Below are 22,101 nucleotides of genomic sequence, written 5' to 3' on the forward strand. Positions count from 1 at the left end.
GTTTTTGTCTGGTATGTTATTCTGCAAAAACAATAGCAGTTACAAAAGTGATAATAATAGTATTGACAATAAGATATTTGGAGAGGTTAGCTGAAGAGTCACAGGGAGATTTTCTGAGTTTGTATTGACTTTTTTACAGAACTGCGGAGGAGGGGAGTCTGATTTTACTCTAAGAAAAACAAGCTCTTTGACAAAACAAAATCTTTGATAAATATGAAGTTACTCTGTTTCTAAATTGCAGTCATCTGGGGAAATGAAAAACAACATGCAAATGGCACACTTTTTCTATTTCTTTTTTTTTTTAGAGCTACATAGTTACACTGCTGAAAAATATGCAGTCATGATGTATCTGTTCATCTACTGTTTACAAGTTGCAACATAGAATACTAGGAATTACAGAAGGAGTCGTTTATACGGAGCCCTTTTGGTGGATCTCATTGTAACAAAAACACAGGTTTTCGTGATTACTTTAAAAAGGGTTTGACTTTTTGTAACATTAAAACAGAGTGACTGTAGATGAATAGTTTCAACTCCTATTTGCCTTGCTTATACGTGCAAATTTAAATTGAAGCTTAGTTTCAAGTCTTTTATTTCACAATCATTGTTTTTATTTAGCGTCAGTATGTTTGCTTTGAGTGCTCTTTATTGCTAACCCAGTCAAATACCTCATATCAGTGTGAGCAGTTTAGTTCAGTTCGCCAAGCTCTGTGCTTTTGAATACAGGGAACATGTGATTTATTTTTAGAACACTTTATTTCCCAAAACTGACCTGGGTAGATTTTTAAGATGCTTCTGACATGTGCACACCTAGCTTAAGTCCTGCTGGACTGGTTTATAAGTCAGTCTGAGACACTGTAAACAGCAGTTATAACTTTAAAGACCCATTGAGAGGCTACTGCTCGTGAATAAAAAGGTAAGATGAGCTATTATTAAAAATCTGTTTTTCTCCCCTTAATGTGGAATTGAAGCCAAAGGACTACACTAAACCTCATTTCTCCTGTAGAAAATGAAAGCTCATATTGTGCTCCTGATCCTTGTTCTTGTGGTCGGACTTACAGTGATGCCTGCTTATCCCAATGAGGACTCTAAAGGTAAGACCTGTGTGTATGACTTAGAGAATACTCAAACAGCCCTTACTAAACACTAAGTTTGTTTATGATGGTTTCAATCTTACAGTCATTCCAGATTACATAGCCCTACACGAGCTAGAGAGAGATGGAACTTTGAAGCCATTTATACCAGAAAACGCAGGAGGTATGTTTTTTTTTTTTTTTCTTGCGCAGGAGGTATGTTGACTAAGAATAGTTTTGTGTTTGCTCACATTTGTGTGTGTGTGTGTGTGTGTGTGTGTGTGTGTGTGTGTGTACCATGTTTAGATATCTTTGTAAGGACCAAAAATTGGAATGCTACTATACTTGTGGGGACCAACAGCCCTTATGGGGACAAAATGCCCAGCCCCACGAGTTTGGAGACATGTTTAAGGCTCAAAATGTGGTTTAGTGTCAGGGTTACAGTTAGGCTATGGTTAGGTTTAGGCTAAGGGTTAGAGTTAGCCATTCACTTGTGATGGTTATGGTAAGTGGCTAGGGAAAACATAAAGTCAAGTAGATGTCCTCACTAAGATATGAAAAGAAGTGTGTTTGTGTTTAAAGTCTTTACCACTATGGCCATGAAGTTGCCATAAAAAACTGTACATGCAGTACCTCAGGGTTGCACCTCAGCACAATTTTGAAAGTACTGACAGGTGTGCTGTACATAAACTTACCAGAAATGTATTTACTTAGACCTCGAACAACTATGAAACCGGAAAGTTGTAGAGTTCAGGATAACAGACTAAACCTTTCTCAGAGTATATGTTGGTTGTACTTGGTGTGGAAGTAGTGTTTGTGACTTAATGATCTTTTGTTTTTTTTATTGCAGGGAAACCTGATGATCCATGACAGAAAAGAGAGGTTTTCAAAAGCTTCTTATAAATGTGGCTCCCACCCAAGGCATGCTGAATAAACAAACATGGCAATCATACAAATAATGCTAATGTAAATATTTTGTGTTATATTATATACAGAAAAATAATAAAGTTCAACTTGGATTTAAAAGGATAATCTGATATCTTTAATTCCTAATTTACAATGCTCTAATTTAGATTATTATAAGAATACATTTTCTTATATGGTAAATAATTAGTAAAATAAAAGGTACGTTACTTTGTTTTTGATCTTTACCTCAGAGAACTCACATGTATGCTATGGAAAACAAATGAAGAACTTTAACCTTAATTAGGTTGATCAAACCTTCCTGCAGTATTGCTACCTTTTATAATATATAAAATGCATAGGACCTTGCAGAAGAATATAAATCCACTAAACAGAGACTTGCAAGAACAAAACTTTTGCATTGTAAAGATGAAAAAAAGGTATATTATATATATATATATATATATATATATATATATGCTTTAAAATGTTGCCAGTGTGACTGCTTTAAGTGTCTTTATTGTATTTATATATGTATGAATAACAACTATTATTATTATTACTGTTATAACCTAGCGTTTAAATCTGAATGATACACAGTTAGGATCCTGCTCTATAAATACTACCATTGCACAATATCAGATCGTATCATCTTACTCTGAACTCATCGTGGACTTTAGCGCCCCCTGGTGGCTGGTCGCATAAGTGCAACTGTAGATATATACCGACCATTAACTCATCCTGATTATTACGACCTGTTGGGATGAATTTTTGGTGTTATTTTAAATAAGACGTGTTGGGGGAGAAACTGTGGGCACAAAGCTTCTTTTCCATCAGTCTAAAGAAAGTTTGCCCGGCTGCCATGTGATCCGTGTGCCGAACACCGGCCAGAATGTCAGCCGTCACCGTAGCCTGGTTCTCGGTAAGCGACACCCACTTTTTTCGCTGCCGTCCAACTGAACCGCAGCACGTCGACTTTATCTCATCGGCGGTTTTCCCCTTTGCTTAAATTCAGCCCGAGTTGTCAGCGGAGTTTTATCCGGTGATCACGGAGTTTCTGTAGGGAGCAACATGCGCTCCTTAACGGGACTGGCTGCAGTTGTCGGGGCGGCAAGTGTCTACCTCTACCTGCTGTCCACGCATCTTCCCCCGGGACCCAAGCAGCTCCAGCCTGGCTCCCAGGGGGAGCACGAGGTCGTCCAGGAGTACAGGTAAGGAAACTTTACATACTTTACATGCAGAATTCAAGTTTGGGCAAAAATATTACTTTCAGTTATTAGAGCCACTTGGTGTTACTGATGGATATGCAGGTAAGTCAATTATCATAGCAGTATTACATTAACCTGTTCCTTATTATCAGTATTATTGGGTGTCTTTGACAAAGCTGGTACTTATGGTACTCCATTCTTTAAAATATATCTGCCTATAATCTGAATTTGGACTGCAGGCATTTTTCACCAAAGCACGGTGCTAATACTCTTCATAAGCAGAAAATCTTGGTTGAGAGAAGGTTGTGGGTTGTGGCTTTAGTGCAGAGAAATCTTTTTCTTTTTTTACTTACACGCTTTTATCTGAGACATTTTTAGTCAGGAGGAAAGTGAAATAAAATAATTCCTGGATACATTTGTTTTATGACACCCCTAAAGTCTGTCTTAAAATTCCTTGGGGATTCCCTGGCCTCCCCCCATCTTGGAAACCAAAGCAGTAGTGACATATAACCTTCCCATCGTTGAATTAGTTGGAACATGATGTGAACTCATCTAAAGATATGAAGGTCTAAAATTATATATGCCTAAAATAAAGGATATTTGTTTTTAAAGTATCACATCTACAATAAGTATCACATTAATAATGTATTATTATTATTGTTATTGTTGCACTAAAATATTATCTGCTTGATATTTACATCATGTCTCCTCAAGTACATACTGGACCCAAGCTATACTGGACCGATTAACTCACTTCTAAGTGTGTATGTGTGTGTGTGTATTAGTGTTTTGAAGTGATTTATTTTCTATATGTGTGTCTCAGTGTGTGTGTCTCAGTGTGTGTGTGTGTGTGTGTGTGTGTGTGTGAGAGAGAGCGAGAGAGAGAGAGTTATGAAACTGATATGTTGTAATGTGCCAGACGGTCAAGTGTGAGGTTGTCTAGAGATGATAGAATAACGCAGACCAATGCACTCTGAAGCCAAGAGTAGGATCCTTGAGTGTGTATGTGTGTGTGTTGGAGAGAGAAAGGGTGCACTCCCAGTAAAATGATATTACCCATATTTTGTTACTTATAAAGTAAAAGCATAGCGTGAGTGGATCTGGTGAGGTGACGTTTTCAATAAAAATTTCTATTTTTATTTACGGATGAGAAGTAGTGTTGTCTGATGAGAAGTAAAAAAGAGCCGCCAGGTGCTAAAAAATAAACCTTAGACTCAAACGTTAGAACAGGCTTTTCCCCGCAGCACGCCGTGTAATAAATACTCACAAAGAAAACGGTGGCCGTTACAACTTATGTCTAAAAATGTATAGTTTCATGCCTCTGTTAAAACACTCGACTCCAGCTACATGACGCGCAGCAGGAAACACTTCCCGCAAGTCGAGCTGCACAAGATTCACAGAATTTACAGAAAATGTTAAATTTTTGTGATTTATATCATTATCGGGACGATAGAATTCTTATATCGGGATATGAGATTTTGGTCATATCGCACAGCCTCTGCAATGTTATATCTACTCCACTACTCTACATACACAGAGAATGCTCCATAAAGACATTAGTGAGGATGTGCAGCTAAACAAACTATCACCCCATCAACATCAGTACATAATTTTTTCCCCATTTTGTTTAGCTCCAGTATACAGCAGTGGATTTTGAAAGTCCAGACGCACTTACTTTTTTGTGTTGTAAAGTATCATTTTAACTTCAGGGTCATCCACTGCAGGTACGATACATGGAAGATGGAGATGTGATCAGATGCTTGCACAGGAAGGTTATGCCATTCCTTACAAAATCTTAGTTGCTTTCTTCTGAGTCTGTAACTTTAATCTTAGAATTTCTGAGTTATTGTTTTTATTAAAAATGACTTTAATCTGAACAAACTGAGCATCACAATGGGGTAGAAAGGTGGTTTAAGTGACTTTGACATGGTTGGTATGGTTGCTGGTGCCAGATGGGCTGATATAAGTATTTCAAAAACTGCCGATCCACTGGGGTTTTTCCACCTGACCACCCTCACAAGAGATAATATCCAGTGACAGCTCTCTAGATGAAAATGTCCTGTTGCGGTCAGGCGAGAATGAACAGACTGCATTGAGCTGATAGGTAAGCAAGTAACTACTCATTACAACCAAGGTATGCAGAATAGCATCTCTGAATGAACAAAACATCAAACTTTAAAGTACATGGGCTACAGCAGCAGAAGACCACACCGGGTGGCACTGCTCTCAGCTAAGAACAAGAAACGGAGGATAGACTTCACATAAGCTCACCAAAAGTGACTCGAAAAACACTGAAGAAAATGTTAACTGGTCTGATAAATCTCAATTTCTGCTGTGGTCCGAATTTGGAGTGATCAACATGAAAGCGTGGATCCATCCTTCCTTGTATCAGAGGTTCAGGCTGAATAATGAGAATAAGTGAGAACCTGTAACCAAATTTATCACTGAAAGAAACAAGAAATTAATTAATAGTTATATATCAGCCCCAGTCACATCTTCTAATGCTGGAGATTACAGTCAGCCTAATACAGTCCGGCTTCATATTAATATCAAGCTAGTGGAAAGCTATATATGAATGTTGTGTGTGTGCGCAGATACAGAGTGTTTTGCATAAGGTTGTGTATTAGCAAAATTTAAAAGTGCCCATGATGACACTTGTAGCTGCTTGAATACAGTACATACACTCATGCAGTTTCATGTATCTGAACCCTCATGCATCATCAACTTGTGGACCAATGACAGAACAGAATATTCGTCCACTGACCAGTGGGAACAAGGAACACTGAATGCCAGAGCAGCTGGCAGAGGAAGCCGGCATCTTGAGTTTCAACTGGGGGGATTTTATTGTGTGTGCATGTGAGCTTTGAGAAGTGTCTTCCTACCCTCTGCGCAAGTCTACAGGCAGCAACACTATTTCTGTCCTTCAATCAGATATATCCTGTTACCCTCTGATTCGCTTTGGTGCACACATGCGCACAGATAGACACACTTCTCTTACACTTTGTGTGTGTGTGTGTGTTTTTTTTTTTTTTATCAAATTTAAAAAATACTATATATACAACTCAAAAAAACAATTGCATCATAGTCATGCTGACATTTTTGCCTATGGGTGCTGTAGTTCAACCACTGAACCAATGCAGTAGAAGTAAATGGGGTTTAATTTCAGGCTCTCATATAAAATCCAGATTACTTATATACTGCCATGTACGTGCTGTCTGTCACTGTATTTTTCCATTTATTTTTAATTACCACAAAGCAGAAAATAAGATGATGAAGGTGATTTAAAACGTATCAGATCATTTATTGTTCACGGTACTCAGGTAGCGAAGTAGCATCACATGTGAGCAGACAATGGTAAAAATCAATACCAATTTATTTTTTTAATCATTTTGAAAAAATAAAGGTAGTCAAACCAAAAAAAAGCTCACAACTTGTTAGAATAGTACATACTCTGTTTTTGCCTTTTATACTGTATTTCCATGCACACAGCATTCTTGTGTTTGTTCCATCTAGGCTAAAGTTCCCATCTGACCTGGTCGAGCTACGGGAGCTCGCAGAGATGCTCAAGTTTTACAAAAGACAACACTACGCCTATGTTCTGTTGCTCTTCTGTAGCGCATACCTGTACAAACAGTCTTTTGCCATACCTGGCTCCTCCTTTCTGGTGAGACACACAGTAATGCAAACCAATGATCCAAACCAATCCTGTGTCTTGTTGATTTCCGATAAATATCTTATTCCTACGTGCAAATTTCTTTTAAACAGAGACTGCTTTTCTTCCTCAGAACATGTTAGCTGGTGCAATATTCGGGCCCTGGGAGGGTCTGGTATTGGCCTGCATGCTCGCCACCACAGGCTCCACGTTCTGCTTCCTGCTATCTGCAGCATTTGGAAAGCAGTATGTGGTGTACCTCTTCCCTGAGAAGGTGGCCCTGCTGCAGAGGAAGGTAGGCATGTTTTAAATCCCCTTCTCTCCTATTCTCTCACTTTATACTACGCAGCAAATCATTTATTCAGTGAAGGACAAACCAATTACAGTTTCCTCTCTATGTCTTTTTTATCATTTGCTGTCTAGGTTTTAATTTTCTCACATTTCCTTTTATCTTCTTCTCTCCTCACCCATTCTCCTCCCTCCGTCAGGTGGAGGAAAACCGCAGCAGTTTGTTCTTTTTCCTCCTTTTCCTTCGTTTCTTCCCTATGACTCCTAACTGGTTCCTTAACATCACCTGTCCTGTTCTCAACATCCCTATGCATATTTTCTTTTTCTCCGTGTTCATAGGTGAGACCATAGTTTCAAACATGAAACATGCAGACTAAAAAACCTACAAAACAAGTACTGATCAGTCAGCCACCACTCTCTCGCTTTCAGGTTTGATCCCCTACAACTTCATATGTGTTCGCACCGGAGCCATCCTCTCAGAGATCTCCTCACTGGATGACATATTCTCCTGGGGGACGCTGGCTCAGCTCCTCGCCATCGCCCTCGTGGCCCTCTTACCCGGAGCACTGATTAAACACTACAGCAAAGGTCGCCTCACAGTGGATGGCATGGATAGCAACGGAATCAGTGAGACTGATATCAAGCAGGAACGGAAGAGGCGATGACGGAGTGTGAGGTAAAAGAAGACCTAAATGTAACTTAATGTGAGAAGAAGTGAGGTGAGGAAAAACTGACCGCTGGTTGGCATGTGACCTTTTGGTGACTCCAGATTTCTGTAAGGTCACGCCAGAGAGTTATCATACCTACAGTACGATCTGTTCTGAACTTGGCTTCTGATCATGTTACACCAAGTTTTAATACTGAAGGTTCCCTAAAGGTTTGGGGTAAGTTTTCTGAGATGGAGCTGGAAATGTCTTGGGCTCCTTTGTTACAGCAATACAGAGGCAATTAAATGCCCTAAAACAATAAACGTATTGTTTAAATACATACGCTGTAATGATCTGCACCTATTGTCTTAATTAAACAGGACAGGACTGGCATTTTTATAAGGCTAAGCAGTCCAAAATCTAGAAATGTTCAGATTATTAATCAGATATTATGAAGAAAAGCTGCACATTAGAGCATGTGAGAAGGTAAAACAATCTATTTACAAAATATTTTACCTTAAAAATAGTTGCAGGTTTTTATTTTTTCGACAGTGCCTTGTTTCATGTCATTTTCTTTAACCCTGCGTAATGACCCTGAGAAACTTTTTGAACTTCCCCATCTACAGATCCCAATCTAAATCCTAAAACAAACAAAACATAATTGAAACGGACCGTGCAGTCTCAGTAGTTCTTATGGATATGGCTTTTATGATGATTATGAGTATGTTTGTCATACTGTGAGTTTCATTTCTGGGCAAACTGAAGGGTGTCTGATATACAACATTTTGGTGTTCTTTCAAAAATATAATCAAATTTAGTGCCTTAAAATGACTTTTTTTCCCCCTAAGTTTCCATTGGCTGCTATTCAGGGTTTGTCTCTCTGATCTGGATCTGTCATGGTGGAAAATACACACAAAATATGTAAGGTAGATTTAGACTGAAAGTCCTACGTAACTATTTTTCTAATAACTTTAACATATTACATGGACACTGGACTGGATCTCTTTACAGATATTAGTTTAACAATGTTCTTTATTTTATTCATAAAGAAGAGAGCAGCTAGACTAACATTTCTCTTACATATGTTTATTTAGTAACTAATTTGGTAGTCATTGCTGTTAAAGAAGCTTCATGGAGAAAATATATTTGGACTTTAAAATGTTTTGTACCCGTATTTCCTGAAGCATTTACACATGTGTCTTAATGAAGCTGTTTTTCACTGACATGAGAGGTGTGAGGTTTCATGGTGGTTTCAACAAAGATAATTTAGAGCAACATGCTCTAAATGTTGCAGAAATGTGGAGCTTTTCTGGACTCATTTACAGTAATGAACTAGCTTGTTTTTTTGTTGTTGTTTTTTAAGAGAGACATTATAATCACTTGTAGAAAAACACTTAAATCACTCAATTCATTCAGTGAAGAGTTAAAATCAGCTTTCCAGCCTTTTATTGTGTCATTTTTAAATATTTAAACTACAGACATGAGAAAATCGTATAATGTGCTCCTATTAACACGTGTGGTGTTGCACTTTACATTTGACTGGAATTGTTCTTTATTTATTAAGTCAATGTTTGAGAGAAGAAAGTCTTTAGAAAGGAGTCTTAAAATCTAGCTTTTTATTTATATCATGAAAGAAAACACACAAAAACAAATGTTAGGTGCAACAGAGGGGCAACAAATAACCTTAACTGAGAAAATGACAAACCTTACTTACAGAAATCTGAATTGTCTGGTGTGTATTTTAGAGGCATTTCATGATCAACCTCATTTCAGGATAATTGTTTGAGTATATGTATATGTACTGTTTTTTGATATTCAACAATATACTACAGTTTAGGATTTAGAGTATCACATTTTATAATGTAGCCTCCCAGTGTGTGAACTTTTCCTGCTTTCCCTGATTTGTGAATGTGAAAAACACCCAAAGTGCCTAACTTATTTTTATCTGTAATTTTGTCAAAGCTACATGATATAAATAAATAAATTCAAGTTTGTTTGTTTTTTTATCAGCAGCGTGAAATTACACATTTATGGGGGGCTGAGGAGTTGCTAAGTATGCTGCCTTTATTTTTAAAGGGCTTTTTGTGTGGGTGGAAGAGGATTTTTATTTTCCTCTTGTTTGATCAAAAATCTTTTCTTCCCCCCCTCCATCATGTTTTAGCCATAGACAGCAGAAATGATGGATTTAGCTTACAAATCTGAAAAGTGAAGCCAATGTTTTTGACTTAAACCTTCTATTTAATGCCCATCATGGGGCAAAAAAGATTTTCAGTACTGTGGGAGCCTATGGGAAGTGGCCTAGTGATGAAATTACAGGCTCATCTACACGCTTCAAAATGGGACATCATGGTGGAGTTATCCATCATTTTATATTCTATGGTTGTATGTAATGTAATAAAAATCTAAAATGTTTTTTACTTTGTTTTACTTTTGAATTTCCAATTAGAATCAATAATCGAGTTTAGTGATGAAGTAAAAACGAATTTAGATGCAAACATTTTTTATTTATGCCTTCTGTTACAGTCACTGACCCCGACTAACTTAAAGCAACACACTAAAAACATCCACTGTTACACTGAACCTGCTGACCGACATTAAAATGTCTTACTTTATCTCAGTGCTTTGCAACACGCGCATACACACTCAGACATTTTTGTTCATGCAAACACAAAGACACACACACACCTTCATGTTAACTGAGGCAGGCACTCTTTAAAAAAAGGTGAATCACATTTTTATCAAACATCATAAACACAAGGACCTGATGTTGATTGCATGAACCAGTATGGTGTTTGTTGGCAGAGGATCAAAAGATGGAAATATATGCATGGGGACCAAATACATTAGTAGGTCAACAAAAAAAAAAAAAAAAAATCACAGCAAACATTAGTTTGACATTAACATGATCTGTGTCCCTGACATTTTTTAAACATGCATATATTTCCATCCACCTTTTATAACTTCGCCAACACACTGTAAACTTCATAGTAGCAATAGTGTAAAACAGCAACAACGTAACAGGCATTTACGAAAGTGCAACCACACAGTTTTGTAACTCTGCCCACTTAAAAAGTAATAATAATAAAATTGCATCCAACAACCATTTAATTTTTTTTTTTTTTTAATTCGGCTCAAGCCTGCTTTAATGTCACCTGAGGATGACACTCCTTGAACATCCCAGTTTGACCACTTTCAATTGCACATCTTCGATTTCCAAACGCAAAGGAAACGCACTAGGTCTGGAGCACTACTGGGATTGTATTCACTATTCACAGAGAAGTCAAGTCTAGGGTAGCGCAAGGTCTACGGTGACCATCAGGGCCGCAATTTCCAGGGGGGGATAGGGGGGTATGACCCCCCCAATAATTAGACATTAATTAGGGGCAGTCATGCAGATCCTTACATTTATACTTGGTAGCCGCACCCCTAATGGTCATTTACAGCATCCAATACAACTTTCCTAATTTACCATATATGGATACACATAGCTGATGTGTGTGTGTGTGTGACACAAATGCTCAGGCCCCTATAAAACAGGATGTGTGGAGGTATGCCGTACCCTCTCTGCACCTCGGGAAGAAGGGTAACAAACTTCTTCTCTCTTTCCTGTTTCTGTTCCATACATTCCTAGCATCTCCCAACTGTGGCTTCCTATTTCCTTTTATGACAGGCAGACCCCCACTTTTACATTACAGTTACAAATTACACACACACACACACACTCAGGCTTATAGCTAAACCAGCCTAAAACACGCACACACATTCACAAATCCTTTCTTATTCCTCTGATTTACAGCTGGACCCTATCATCTAAACAAACTTCACCACATTTTATTCTAATCGTTTTCTTGTGCTCACAACACCCGGCCTGCTGACGACATGCAGGGGCATCTGGATTTATAACACAAATTTCTAGTGTCGCCACTGAAAAGACTAGAAATGGGGGTAATACATTAGATGTTGGCTAGTCTACAGTGGGATTCAGCACTCCTATTGGACCAGAGCGTAGAGTGTCTACGTTCACCGTAGACTCCGGGCCAATGAAAAGACGTAACCGTCTACAGTGACCGCAGACTTTGCTACCGTAGACTCGACACATTTTGAACAGGATCTTTTTAAATGGACAGAGTAGTAGAACTTTCTTACAGATGTAAACAGTTTAGCAGTGGTTTGTAAAGAAAGATAAGCCATTTGAAACAAAAACAGGACTGTATCTGTGACAACGTGAGCCCTCTGGCTTTACCTGTCTTTCATTCAAATGGACAGATTTGTCATTCCAATAACTACTGTACGTGCTTTTGTCTTCTGTTGTGTAGGTTGGGCTCAAAGGCAAAGAACATGAGAGGAATTTTGGCTGAATTCTCAAATTAAGCCCGTATGAGGTGGTGCTCCACCATGGATGAGTGAATTCAAAATCAGTCCTGAACAAATATTTAAAACTAAACAGCTGCAACACAATTACAGTTGCAAAGAAAACAAACTTCCTCTGCAGCATCACCAAGAGACAGCTATCCAGTGAGTTGCATAATTTAAAAAAAAAAAAAAAAAGGGAAGAATGTATTTATTCAGTTAGTGCAAACAGCTCATTGCTGAGGAGAAGTCCATACTGCTGAGTCATGCAAGCAGTCAGCATAGACTGGAGCTTTTAAAAAAGACACAGCGTGCAAAATGATAACTGAACTAACAGGCAGATTCTGGACGCTTTGATATCCCCTGAAAGAAAATATGACATTGTTCTTTGATAGAAATGTCACAGGCTGTCACTGAGTAGTTTACTGACGGCTTTTCTGGTCTTCTCACCACGTGCATGCTTATCTTAAATATTATTTATTTAAGCATGGTCATTTAAGTTAATTTCTTTGAAAAATATATCCAGAAAGCAATCAAGGAAATAAAACTTTTACCTGCTACAATTGGGACTGATTCTGTACTGTTTACATCTCAGAGTGATTCCAGTGAGAAAACTGAGAGCAAAATAATCGATGAAAATAAAATAGAAGAATATAATAGCCATAATAAAATTCCAAAGGGCTCTTTCCACAACCAAAAGGAGGCAAGTAACAGTCGGAAGTGATCGTTTCGCCTTTTTAACTTTTTAACCCCAACCATCAATTTCCTTGTTTAAGTTCCTTCTAATACAGGGGTGGGGAATCCAGACCTCAGGGGACGATGTCCTGCAGCTTTTAGATCTCACCCTGGGTCAACATACCTGAATCAAATTATTAGTTCCTTATCAGGCCTCTGGAGAACTTCAAGACATGTTGAAGAGGTAATTTAGCCATTTGAGTCAGCTGTGTTGGATCAAGGACACATCTGAAACCTGCAGGACACCGGCCCTTGAGGTCTGGAGTTCCCCACCCCTGTTCTAAAGCAACTGCAAGCGCAACCTCTCTCCCGATTAGCTAATAAGTTGATATTCAACTGGGAACCACCCTGAATATACAAGGACAAATAACCCAATTCTGGTGGGCAAATGAGTGTCTCATATGATCCAGATTCAACCTTAAGTGGCCTTTGAAGCAGCTGCACCATAAGGCACTTCTGCTTTGGCACTCAGCTATGGTGGCCGTCGCTTGGTATGCCGAAAGCTTTGTTCATCACTTTCATCATCTTGATCCCTCCTACTCTTCCTCCCGTCTTGGCTGCGTGAAGTGATAAAGAAAGTTGGGTTCATCCTTGAAGCTGTGCTGACCTGTCAACACTCCTCCCCGCTGAAGACGGGCACCATACAGCTGTGCCTCGGCTCGTCCAGCGCTGAGGCCTCGTTCCACCAGCCAATCTACTAAGTCACTGCCTCGGAACACATTTTCAAGATGGGACTGGGGATACTGATGAAACTGGGGAGGGCTTGAAGCATTACCATGCTGAGAATTGGTGGGTTCGTGGTCAAGGGAGGTTCCTGGTGCATCAGGGTTGGAAATATGCGCTTGCAATTCATTCTCGGGCTCTAGGTGGGGTTGACTCGGAAGCAAACACTGGCTGCTGGATTTATCTGGATTGTGGTTTCGGTTAAGAATCTGTGAGTGATCGTTTAGCTGACCCTGATCACTAGAATTTGTGTTTAGGTAAAGGGGTTCATGGGCTGAGGAATGTCTCAGAACTTCATTTTCATCCTCCAGTCCTCCTCCAAACCTGTTAGTATCAGAGGAAGGATTCACCTGTCGAAGTGTTCACACTCTCCCCTGAGCCACTATGATGATAATGGTGATGGTGAAGAAAAGAAGAGGGAATGGGCAGGCAAAAGAAAGGAAGGGTACATGAAAGGAATAAAAGAGAAAGCAAAGGAAGGATTATAAGGCATAAAGAAGGTATAGAGATAATATAAATTATTTTGTGTTAGAACGATAGCACCCAGGACTTGTAAAAAAAAAAAAAGTTTTAGTTTTGTAGTAGGGTGACTAAATTTGATCTTCAGTATTTTAAAACAGGCACGGCAGAGTATAAAATTAAAATGGTTAGACTTGATTTTAAGAAAAATAACATTCTTATGTAGAGGGAAACCCAGAAACTGATGCAACATGCAAAGAGGATTCAGAGACAAACTGGAAAATCAGAAGTAATTATTTGGACATGCTCAGAATTGAACAAGAACACAATTTAAAAAAAAAAGAGAGAGAGAGAGAATTCAAACTCAAAAACGGAGATCTCTAATAATTTTTTTTCCGTGTTTACTTCAAAAATATTTTGCTTAGAGGGAATAAATTCTATAAGATGATGTGAGGGGTGATTTAAAAACAAATCATATACACAAACTGTACTATGTAACACACACAAATGTCCTTAAAGAAAACCCCACACAAATACATGTAAACAAGTACTCATACCTGCGTGTGTGTACTATGTCTTGTACACACTGGTCTTTGTGGTAGCGGACAAACTGAGTACAGGTGAGCCTGACCTCCTCTGGTACACCCGAGGGACTCAAATCATCAATGTCCCTGCCCTGCCACAGGCTAAGCAATCTAAAGAAAATGCAGACAAAAAAAAAACTTGTTCTAGTATTGTTTTATTTATTTGATCACAAATTAATTTAGAAACCACAATGAAGTCTCAGATCACCTCTTCTTAAAAGGCAAGATGATTAGGTGTCTGTCCAGACCAAAAATCCCAAAGGACAAAAAGCCCTGGGGGAAAAAAGAAAACAAAATGTAGTAGATACAACTGAACATAGTATTTTTTTTACTCGCAACACTTCATATATACAATAAGCTGATGTATGAGATACCTGTCCATAGTTAGCCACAGCACAGAAGAACTGTAGTTCAAGGTAGAGCCTTCCTGGATCTTTGTTGAACAACCACCACAGACAGCTGGACAGGTTCTTCATTTAGGCAGAAACATTCACCAATCAGGCACCAGGACATTGTTATGGCATGCATTACAACTTTCCATTTTTACAAACAGGTAATCCAACGTAGCATAAGGTTACTAATTATTAACAGCTTTTATATTAATCCAGATGTTTATATCATAAACAAGATAGATAAGTAGATAAAGACAACACTACAAAGGATTTATTATATTTAAAGGTCTCATTCATCTAACTGATAACACTGTTTGAAGGCAATTTTCATACACTTGTAATGTCCATATAAATGGTGATTTAAATGTGGATGACAACAGCATCAGTCCATTCACACATTTTCTCACACATAATCATAAAGAGTGTTTCATCCTTACTGCTAGCAGGCTGACTATGAGCAGCAGACAGAGCAGAACATGTCTCACAGTCTGTTTATCGTCTGTGGTTTGAAGCCCGGGTGGTGGAAGATTCAGCGGCTGCTCAGAGGAGGAAGTACTTTGCTGATGCCCATCACACAGCGCCCCAATGTGGCCTAGAGAGGAAGAGAATTCCAAGTAAAGATGACAAAGCCAACTTTATGGTTGTAAACCATCTTTATTGGATTATACAGACTACTGTTGGCTATACACTTGGTTTAGTTATAAAAATGCATAATAATCAACCACAGAAGACAAACATTTAAATTTGTGTCATTTACTTATTGTTAGAATTAAAATAACAGAATTCATAATAAAACTAATGAAACGTCACAATTTACTCTGAACGGTGAATGGTGAGGTGAAATGTATGTTTATTACCTGTGCTGTTCGTGTGGTCCCTCTGTGTACTGGCTATCATATCAGGTATGGGCTGGAGAGGAGAGAAACCGTGGAGGTCTGCACAGCAACAGAACAGAATGAATGAACATATTTACTGCACATCATCTGGTTACAAACTCAATGACAACAGATAACAGAGATTCAGACTCAGATTATGTTTAAGTTAGAATAAACTAAAGACAAAGTGAAAGAATGGAGTTACCCGAGTTGATACCACAGGCAGGTGAATTTGACATCTGTGTCTGCTCTTGCTGTTGGTGTGAATCCTCCAGGCCACCAGGGACCCTCACCTCATCATTGATACCCGTTACAGTAGCTCTGCTCAGGGCTTGGTAGCCGCTCTGCTCCCAGTCTCCCTGGCTGAGACCCATCAAAGATATTGCACCGAGAACCAGGCTGACCGCAAGAATTACTGCAGTGCTGATTATCTGGAGGAGAATTGATGAGATTATGAATTAAACTTCCCAAACAAACCTTGTTCTAGAATTCCTGAAGTGTGCTTTTTATAAATATTACTTTAATTTGGTAAAAGAATTTCAGTGCGTTTTCTCCACATACAGCATTAAACCTGAACTTAAAATAAAAAGTCTTGAGCTGAAAAAAAAAAGGAAAAAGACTGGACAAAAATAAACAAAGAGTTCAGAACGACTCTTTAGAAAGTGTAATGTAGAGTTACAGCAGGTATTGTTCCAACCTGGGCTCTGCCATAGAAGAAGGCAGAGTCTATCGTATCACTCCTCTCTCCTGATATGAGAAGACCACCAACCATTAGGAAAGGAACCCTGTGCGTGGAGAAAGGTTGAATAATTTTGTTATTACTTAGACTTTAGATCATATTCTCTGATATGATCTTCTTTTCTTGTCTCCACAAAGAAAAAGAAAGTCACATTTCAATCAGTAAAAGTTTTAAAATGTTTCATTCTCTTATTCTATTGTCAATTAAAATATCCTTATTCATTTCTCTGTGGTGGCCTACCCCCAACCCAAAATCATGAATACTCCTGGTCGGAGTCTCAGCAGATCATCTCTGTTAGTCAGAGCCAGACAGAGAGGGATTAAACCTGAAAAAGAGAACAAAACATTCAAATACAATCACCAACATCTACCAGCTAAACACAAATCATTTGACTTTTGGGGTATTTCATTCATAAAACAGGTGTAACCACTTACAGGTATTCACTTACCTGTCCAAATGTATGTACTGTAAAGAGACCCATAGAGCAAAGTGAAGGTGAGAATTTTGCCGAGCAGGTTGTCCTCTTGTTTCACCAAGAAATTCCACAGGATCATACTGACACACACTAGGAACTATAGAGAAAAGTACAGAGTTTAAGGTACAACATGTACCTATACAAGGTTCTCAATTAACATTTCATGAATGAATCAATTGAATTAAACACTGAAATCTCATTTTAAAAAATGTTTTCGAAATAAGACTGACCTGGGCCAGGAATAGATTTAGCGCAAATAGGTGAGGGAGTTTGTTAAATTTCCTGCTGAGCAGCATCACCGCTATGGTCCACACCTGAATGAAGATATACTCGATCATTTGATATGTCTATATTTGGAAAATCAATCATGACACCAGCTATCATCCACAACTTCCTGTGCTTAAGCTCTAGGTGTTGTTAAAGCATTTCTGTGCTTCTTCTTTATCATTTTAAAATTCTTCCCTGTCCCACTGATCCAACCAGAGCACTGGGGTGAATTCAAAGGCACTTACCAGAGCTATAAGGCTGACAATGCTGATGTTGAAGCTTACATTTTCAAGCTCTGTAACCAAGGGGGTTGGGTCCATTAAAGGGATTGTTAATAGCCAGGCGGACACATACATGATTGGTGCCGACAAGAATGTACTGATTACCATCCCTGACGTTACCTAAAAAAACCCAAACAAACAGGATTTGGGGGTGAGAGAATGTAAAAACCAAGTTTAAAATACCTGGCTAAGTGTCGACCATGTGGGTTTCCATGCCATCATTACCAGTAGCATGAAAGATGGAACATTTTAGTCACAAGGGAGTCCTCTTCTCTTTGTGTTTCAACAACAACAACAAAAAGTAATATTCCTTTCATACAGCTTTTTAAAGTATGATTGTTACATTAAGAGAACATACCACTTCTAACTCCATGTTATAGTGTCCAGCATAGATGGCCACACTGGGGGCTGTTGGGAAAACTCCATATAAGAAAGCAAAGTTGGACAAACTTGTGTGATTAGCACTCGTGCTGTTCACTCCAGTGTCCAGAATATCCACCATGTCTTTACAGACCAGCGGCATTATCAAGCTGAAAGGATGACATTGAGAGAGACAGACAAAAATATACTCATGGAGCTGTGTAATCAACCAAAAACCAAACTGACTATTAAAAACACTTCTGTACTTCATATTTTGTTCATTTTCTTTAAGAGTTCTTGGTGAAGCTTAAAGGCTTGTTGCCATTTTAGAAAGATGCATTTCCGTATTTTTGAAGACAGAGTGTATCTTGCATTACATATTATATACAAAATAATGGCAACTAACACAAAAATATGTACCATGCAAAATATGGTCAAATACAAAAACCCACTAGCTCAGGCCACCTTAAACCAATTACGCTCACACTATTCCATTCAGGCTTCACTTACAGTTTGGCTGTGATGAGCAATATCAAGGCAACTCCAGTGTCTCTGGTTAATTTTCTAAGCTGACCAACCTGCCAAATAAGACGGCAGCTGATGATATCCTTCATGGTAAGTAAAACAGGTTATCCTTAGGAGAAGAAAAAAAGATAGACAAACACAAGAGTGCAACTCACCATAGTGAGGCCAAGGTAAAACAACGCTGCCCCTCCAAAAGAGTTTGCGAGACCATCTATAAACTCTGACAACACAGCAGGGATCTGCTGGCCCAGCGCAAAGTGAGAGATGATTCCCACTATCACCATGAACACTATTGGGTTCTTCAACACCTAGAGTGAAAAAAATAATAAAAATTAAAACTCGAAGACCTAAAATTGGTGCAAAAGGTCAAAGTGGGAAACAGCTACAAATGTACAAATTGGGTCCTTAAAGTTTGCAAATAAAGTAAACCTTAGGATATACAGGTGTATTAATGCACTTGTCAAAACACCTGCATGCTTAGTACCTGTAAGACAACAACTCCCAGGATGCCAAGACTACTGTGCTGTGGATGGCTGGCCTGTCTCCACCTCTGCACCTCACAAAGAGCAAAGCCGATGGGATTGAGGAGCATGAGGGATACAGGAGCAACCAGGTATATGTACTGGAGGTATTCTGGATATGTACTTCGATACAAAGCATCAACTAGAAAAGTGAAGACAGAGAGGCAATGAAATATATACACACTCTCTATGTCTTAATTAGATAAGATTAAGATAGACTTTATTGCCATTGGCACAAAGCAGTACAGCTGCTGGTGGATTTATCAGTCTTTCTCACAAAATTATCTTCTTAAAGATCAAGATCCATTTTGACAGCTTTTTGGCTTTCCGTATGTTAAGAAGAGGAATTATTCTCCTGTCTATAGCAAGTTATATCGTTTGCCAGTCCCCTGTACCATGACTCCTCTTCTATAATGCAGCTGAGGATGGCTGTGCCATAACCATATCTACATACTTTATGGTGATCTTTTCTGAGTAGAGGCACAGTCAAAGGTTTACAATCATAGGTGCTGAAGTGGCATCCTTGGGAGGCTCCTGTGTTGACTGAAAGCTTGGCAGAGCTGTTTTGTACCGTCACCAACGGTGATCTGTGAGCAAGGAAGTCTAGGATGGAGATGCCCTGAGACCCTATATGTGTGCTACCTGAAGTTTGATATCAACGTTGAAAGGTCATTATGGTTTTCCAGTAGGGTGTTGTCCTGGATCCCTGACCAGTGTGTATTCCGTTGTTTATGGGTAGTTAAAACTTTGATTCCCTGCCACATATCTCAGCAGCAGCACTTAAGTTATTGGGAATATGCTTCCTTGGCAGCCTTGATAGCACTTTGTAGCTCATATCGAACCTGTTTATACTCTGTGTTATTCCCTGACATGAGAGGACTTTCTCCACTGCTAACCCTGAATGAAGAGCAAACAGTAATGTTTTGTTGCACTTACCTATAGGATATCCAAGGGCGAAGTCATTACTCTGAGTAGCAAAGATGGCATACAGACCAGCCTTGCTGTATCTGTTGTCTGGACTGGCTACCATCAGTGTCAGCACACATACCAGCACAAAGACTGTCACCTACACAGGACAGAAGCGTGATGATCAGGTTTTTGTTTTCTATAAATCTTCAGCATAATGCAAACTTACAAGTGGTTAGACACAAACCTTAGCAACCAAGACACTCCACAGAAATGCCCATATGACATTTCTGAAGTCCAACAGCACCATGTTTTTAAAAAGCAGCGCTGGAAGAGCAAACTTGGATACGAAGTTCCCCAAACCTTTAGCCTGGCTCTCTGTGATGATGTCACCCCTGGGTGGGGGGGGGATAAATACACATTTACACTAGGCACTTACTACATTTCCCAGCCAATATTTTGGGAAAACTGGGCAAAAACATGGTCTAATTCTCAATCACCTACCTGCCTGCTATATAGCCACACAGTATGATGCCAAAGCACTCCAGGAGAGCTGGGAAGAGCTTGTCTATGGACATGTGAGGTCCTGCAGCAGGCCCTGTCAGAGTGCTATGGGAGATGTTCTTCCCATGGATTAACACATAGCTGTTGGTTGTCTCCATTGTGATGTGGGACAGGGTGATCAGAGAGGTCAGGTGAGGAATATCAGCACACTAAGGGAGGACGCCGAGAGGAAACTATCAGAGGTTGGAGCGATTCAAAAACAGGCAAGATAGAAATATAACAGCGGGTAAACTAAGACTAAGAGCAAATTGCAACGTCACGTCTATAGAATTTAAAAAGGGCTTTAGACAAATATGTAAATGAAAGGTTAGCGACTGGTTGAGTCTCAGGGTTACCAGCATCTCTATTTACGCATCCGCGTCACTATAAGCGATGTTAGCACGGTGCCTTTTTTTTAAATGCAATATCCGGAAATATTTAAAGTCTACCAACGCTGATACAAAATATGCTATTTTCCAAACAAGCACCGTTTCTACTGCCTACCGCAGGTTAGCGCTAGCATAATTAAATGCTAAAAACGAATACGAGGGCGCGGTAACTTTACATCTGACTGAGTGTGCTGTTTAAAATACTTTGTTTCACAGCGACACCTCCTACCTCTCTATTTTAGACGAACATCGTTGTGCAGAAAAGCTCGCTGTGCAATTCCGTGTTATTGTCATTTGGATACAATCTGACAGCTGCTGAGATGTGGCAACGCCCTGAAAAATGACTGACAGATGATTCAGCCAATGAGAGCCGAGGTATGTTGGCACACAACTGTGATTGGGTTTTCAAAAAGTTTGGCGTGTCGCAGCGTCATGTGCGCTGGATTTATTGAATTTAGGGAAAGTGTGCAAAAATTGCAGGTATTTTTGTCGTTTATCAGCTATAAATGTTTGTTGCACGTTTTCTGTGGAAAAAAAGAAATAGTGCCTCAAATAATGATTGTAAGTTCCAGAGGTGATGATTTTATAAACATACCTTTACGGTTTAAGCAATTACTGAATAAATCCTTCACTTGATGATACTGAGCAAATGTGAGGAGGTATGACTGAGCCTGCGCAAGGAAAACTGTTGGATTTCAAGTCCATCAATAAGACTTGAACTGGTATGTAGTCACAGAAGTGATATACTTATTAAAGTAACGTGAAGAAGACTGTATGTAACTGAAATGATGGGAAACAATAAATCAGTTCAGAGGAAGGAGGGGTAAAAATAAGGGGAAGACGATGGGGAGATGAAAATCCATCCAGTTTACATCAGGGGTGTGGATTCAATATCACTAAAGGAAGTGACAGTCATGTTAAGGGGCAGACACAGTTTACTGACATAATTTCATCTAACTAAAAATGATTACATAATGAAATTTGAAAACTGAAAGAAAAAAAATGGATGATCTTATACTTGCAAAACAGTTCTTATATTTTAGTTTTGTAATGTGGGCTTTTTAAACTCTAATTCAGCAGGGTGGGTTTCTTAACATTACATTGTGATTTGAGTGATACACCACATCAAGCAGGGATAAATTATGCCAAAGGAGCAAAATGTCTGAGACGACTCCCAAGTTCTGCAGCTCAAGAAAAGATTGAGATCGA

General features: G+C 39.0%; 2 protein-coding genes and 1 long non-coding RNA gene across 4 annotated transcripts; 2 read left to right on the top strand and 1 right to left on the bottom strand.

Annotated features, from left to right (window-relative positions):
• Window positions 1–798: 798 nt before the first annotated feature.
• On the top strand, window positions 799–2,090 carry LOC147315887 (uncharacterized). The gene is made up of 4 exons (XR_015124323.1): window positions 799–913; window positions 1,004–1,091; window positions 1,177–1,254; window positions 1,921–2,090. It is a non-coding gene; the product is annotated as an uncharacterized LOC147315887 (long non-coding RNA).
• A 579-nt stretch (window positions 2,091–2,669) lies between these two features.
• Window positions 2,670–10,364, top strand: LOC147315888 (transmembrane protein 41A-B-like). Its single transcript, XM_086258868.1, has 6 exons — window positions 2,670–2,895; window positions 2,989–3,184; window positions 6,695–6,845; window positions 6,967–7,128; window positions 7,322–7,460; window positions 7,551–10,364. The coding sequence occupies exons 2-6, from the start codon at window positions 3,045–3,047 to the stop codon at window positions 7,784–7,786; spliced, it is 828 nt and encodes a 275-aa protein (XP_086114994.1). The 5' UTR covers window positions 2,670–2,895; window positions 2,989–3,044; the 3' UTR covers window positions 7,787–10,364.
• gpr155b (G protein-coupled receptor 155b) lies at window positions 8,935–21,243 on the bottom strand. Of its 2 annotated transcripts, none has more exons than XM_086258866.1 (20): window positions 21,122–21,243; window positions 20,465–20,673; window positions 20,208–20,355; window positions 19,991–20,120; window positions 19,018–19,196; window positions 18,689–18,841; window positions 18,519–18,586; window positions 18,007–18,178; window positions 17,613–17,768; window positions 17,331–17,414; window positions 17,074–17,197; window positions 16,866–16,950; window positions 16,584–16,671; window positions 16,092–16,317; window positions 15,869–15,946; window positions 15,449–15,603; window positions 14,994–15,089; window positions 14,828–14,892; window positions 14,593–14,730; window positions 8,935–13,900 (listed from the first exon to the last, which is right to left on the bottom strand). In XM_086258866.1, the coding sequence occupies exons 2-20, from the start codon at window positions 20,620–20,622 to the stop codon at window positions 13,390–13,392; spliced, it is 2,814 nt and encodes a 937-aa protein (XP_086114992.1). In that variant the 5' UTR covers window positions 20,623–20,673; window positions 21,122–21,243; the 3' UTR covers window positions 8,935–13,389. The 2 variants fall into 2 exon arrangements, with proteins under 2 accessions (XP_086114992.1, XP_086114993.1); XM_086258867.1 differs by having other exon boundaries at window positions 13,760–13,958.
• Window positions 21,244–22,101: the final 858 nt, after the last annotated feature.

This window comes from Aulonocara sp. 'chitande type north' Nkhata Bay, linkage group LG13 (assembly GCF_057382095.1).
Source record: "Aulonocara sp. 'chitande type north' Nkhata Bay isolate Kocher_YH1m ecotype deep benthic linkage group LG13, A_spYH_male_GT1.1, whole genome shotgun sequence".
NCBI lineage: Eukaryota > Metazoa > Chordata > Actinopteri > Cichliformes > Cichlidae > Aulonocara > Aulonocara sp. 'chitande type north' Nkhata Bay.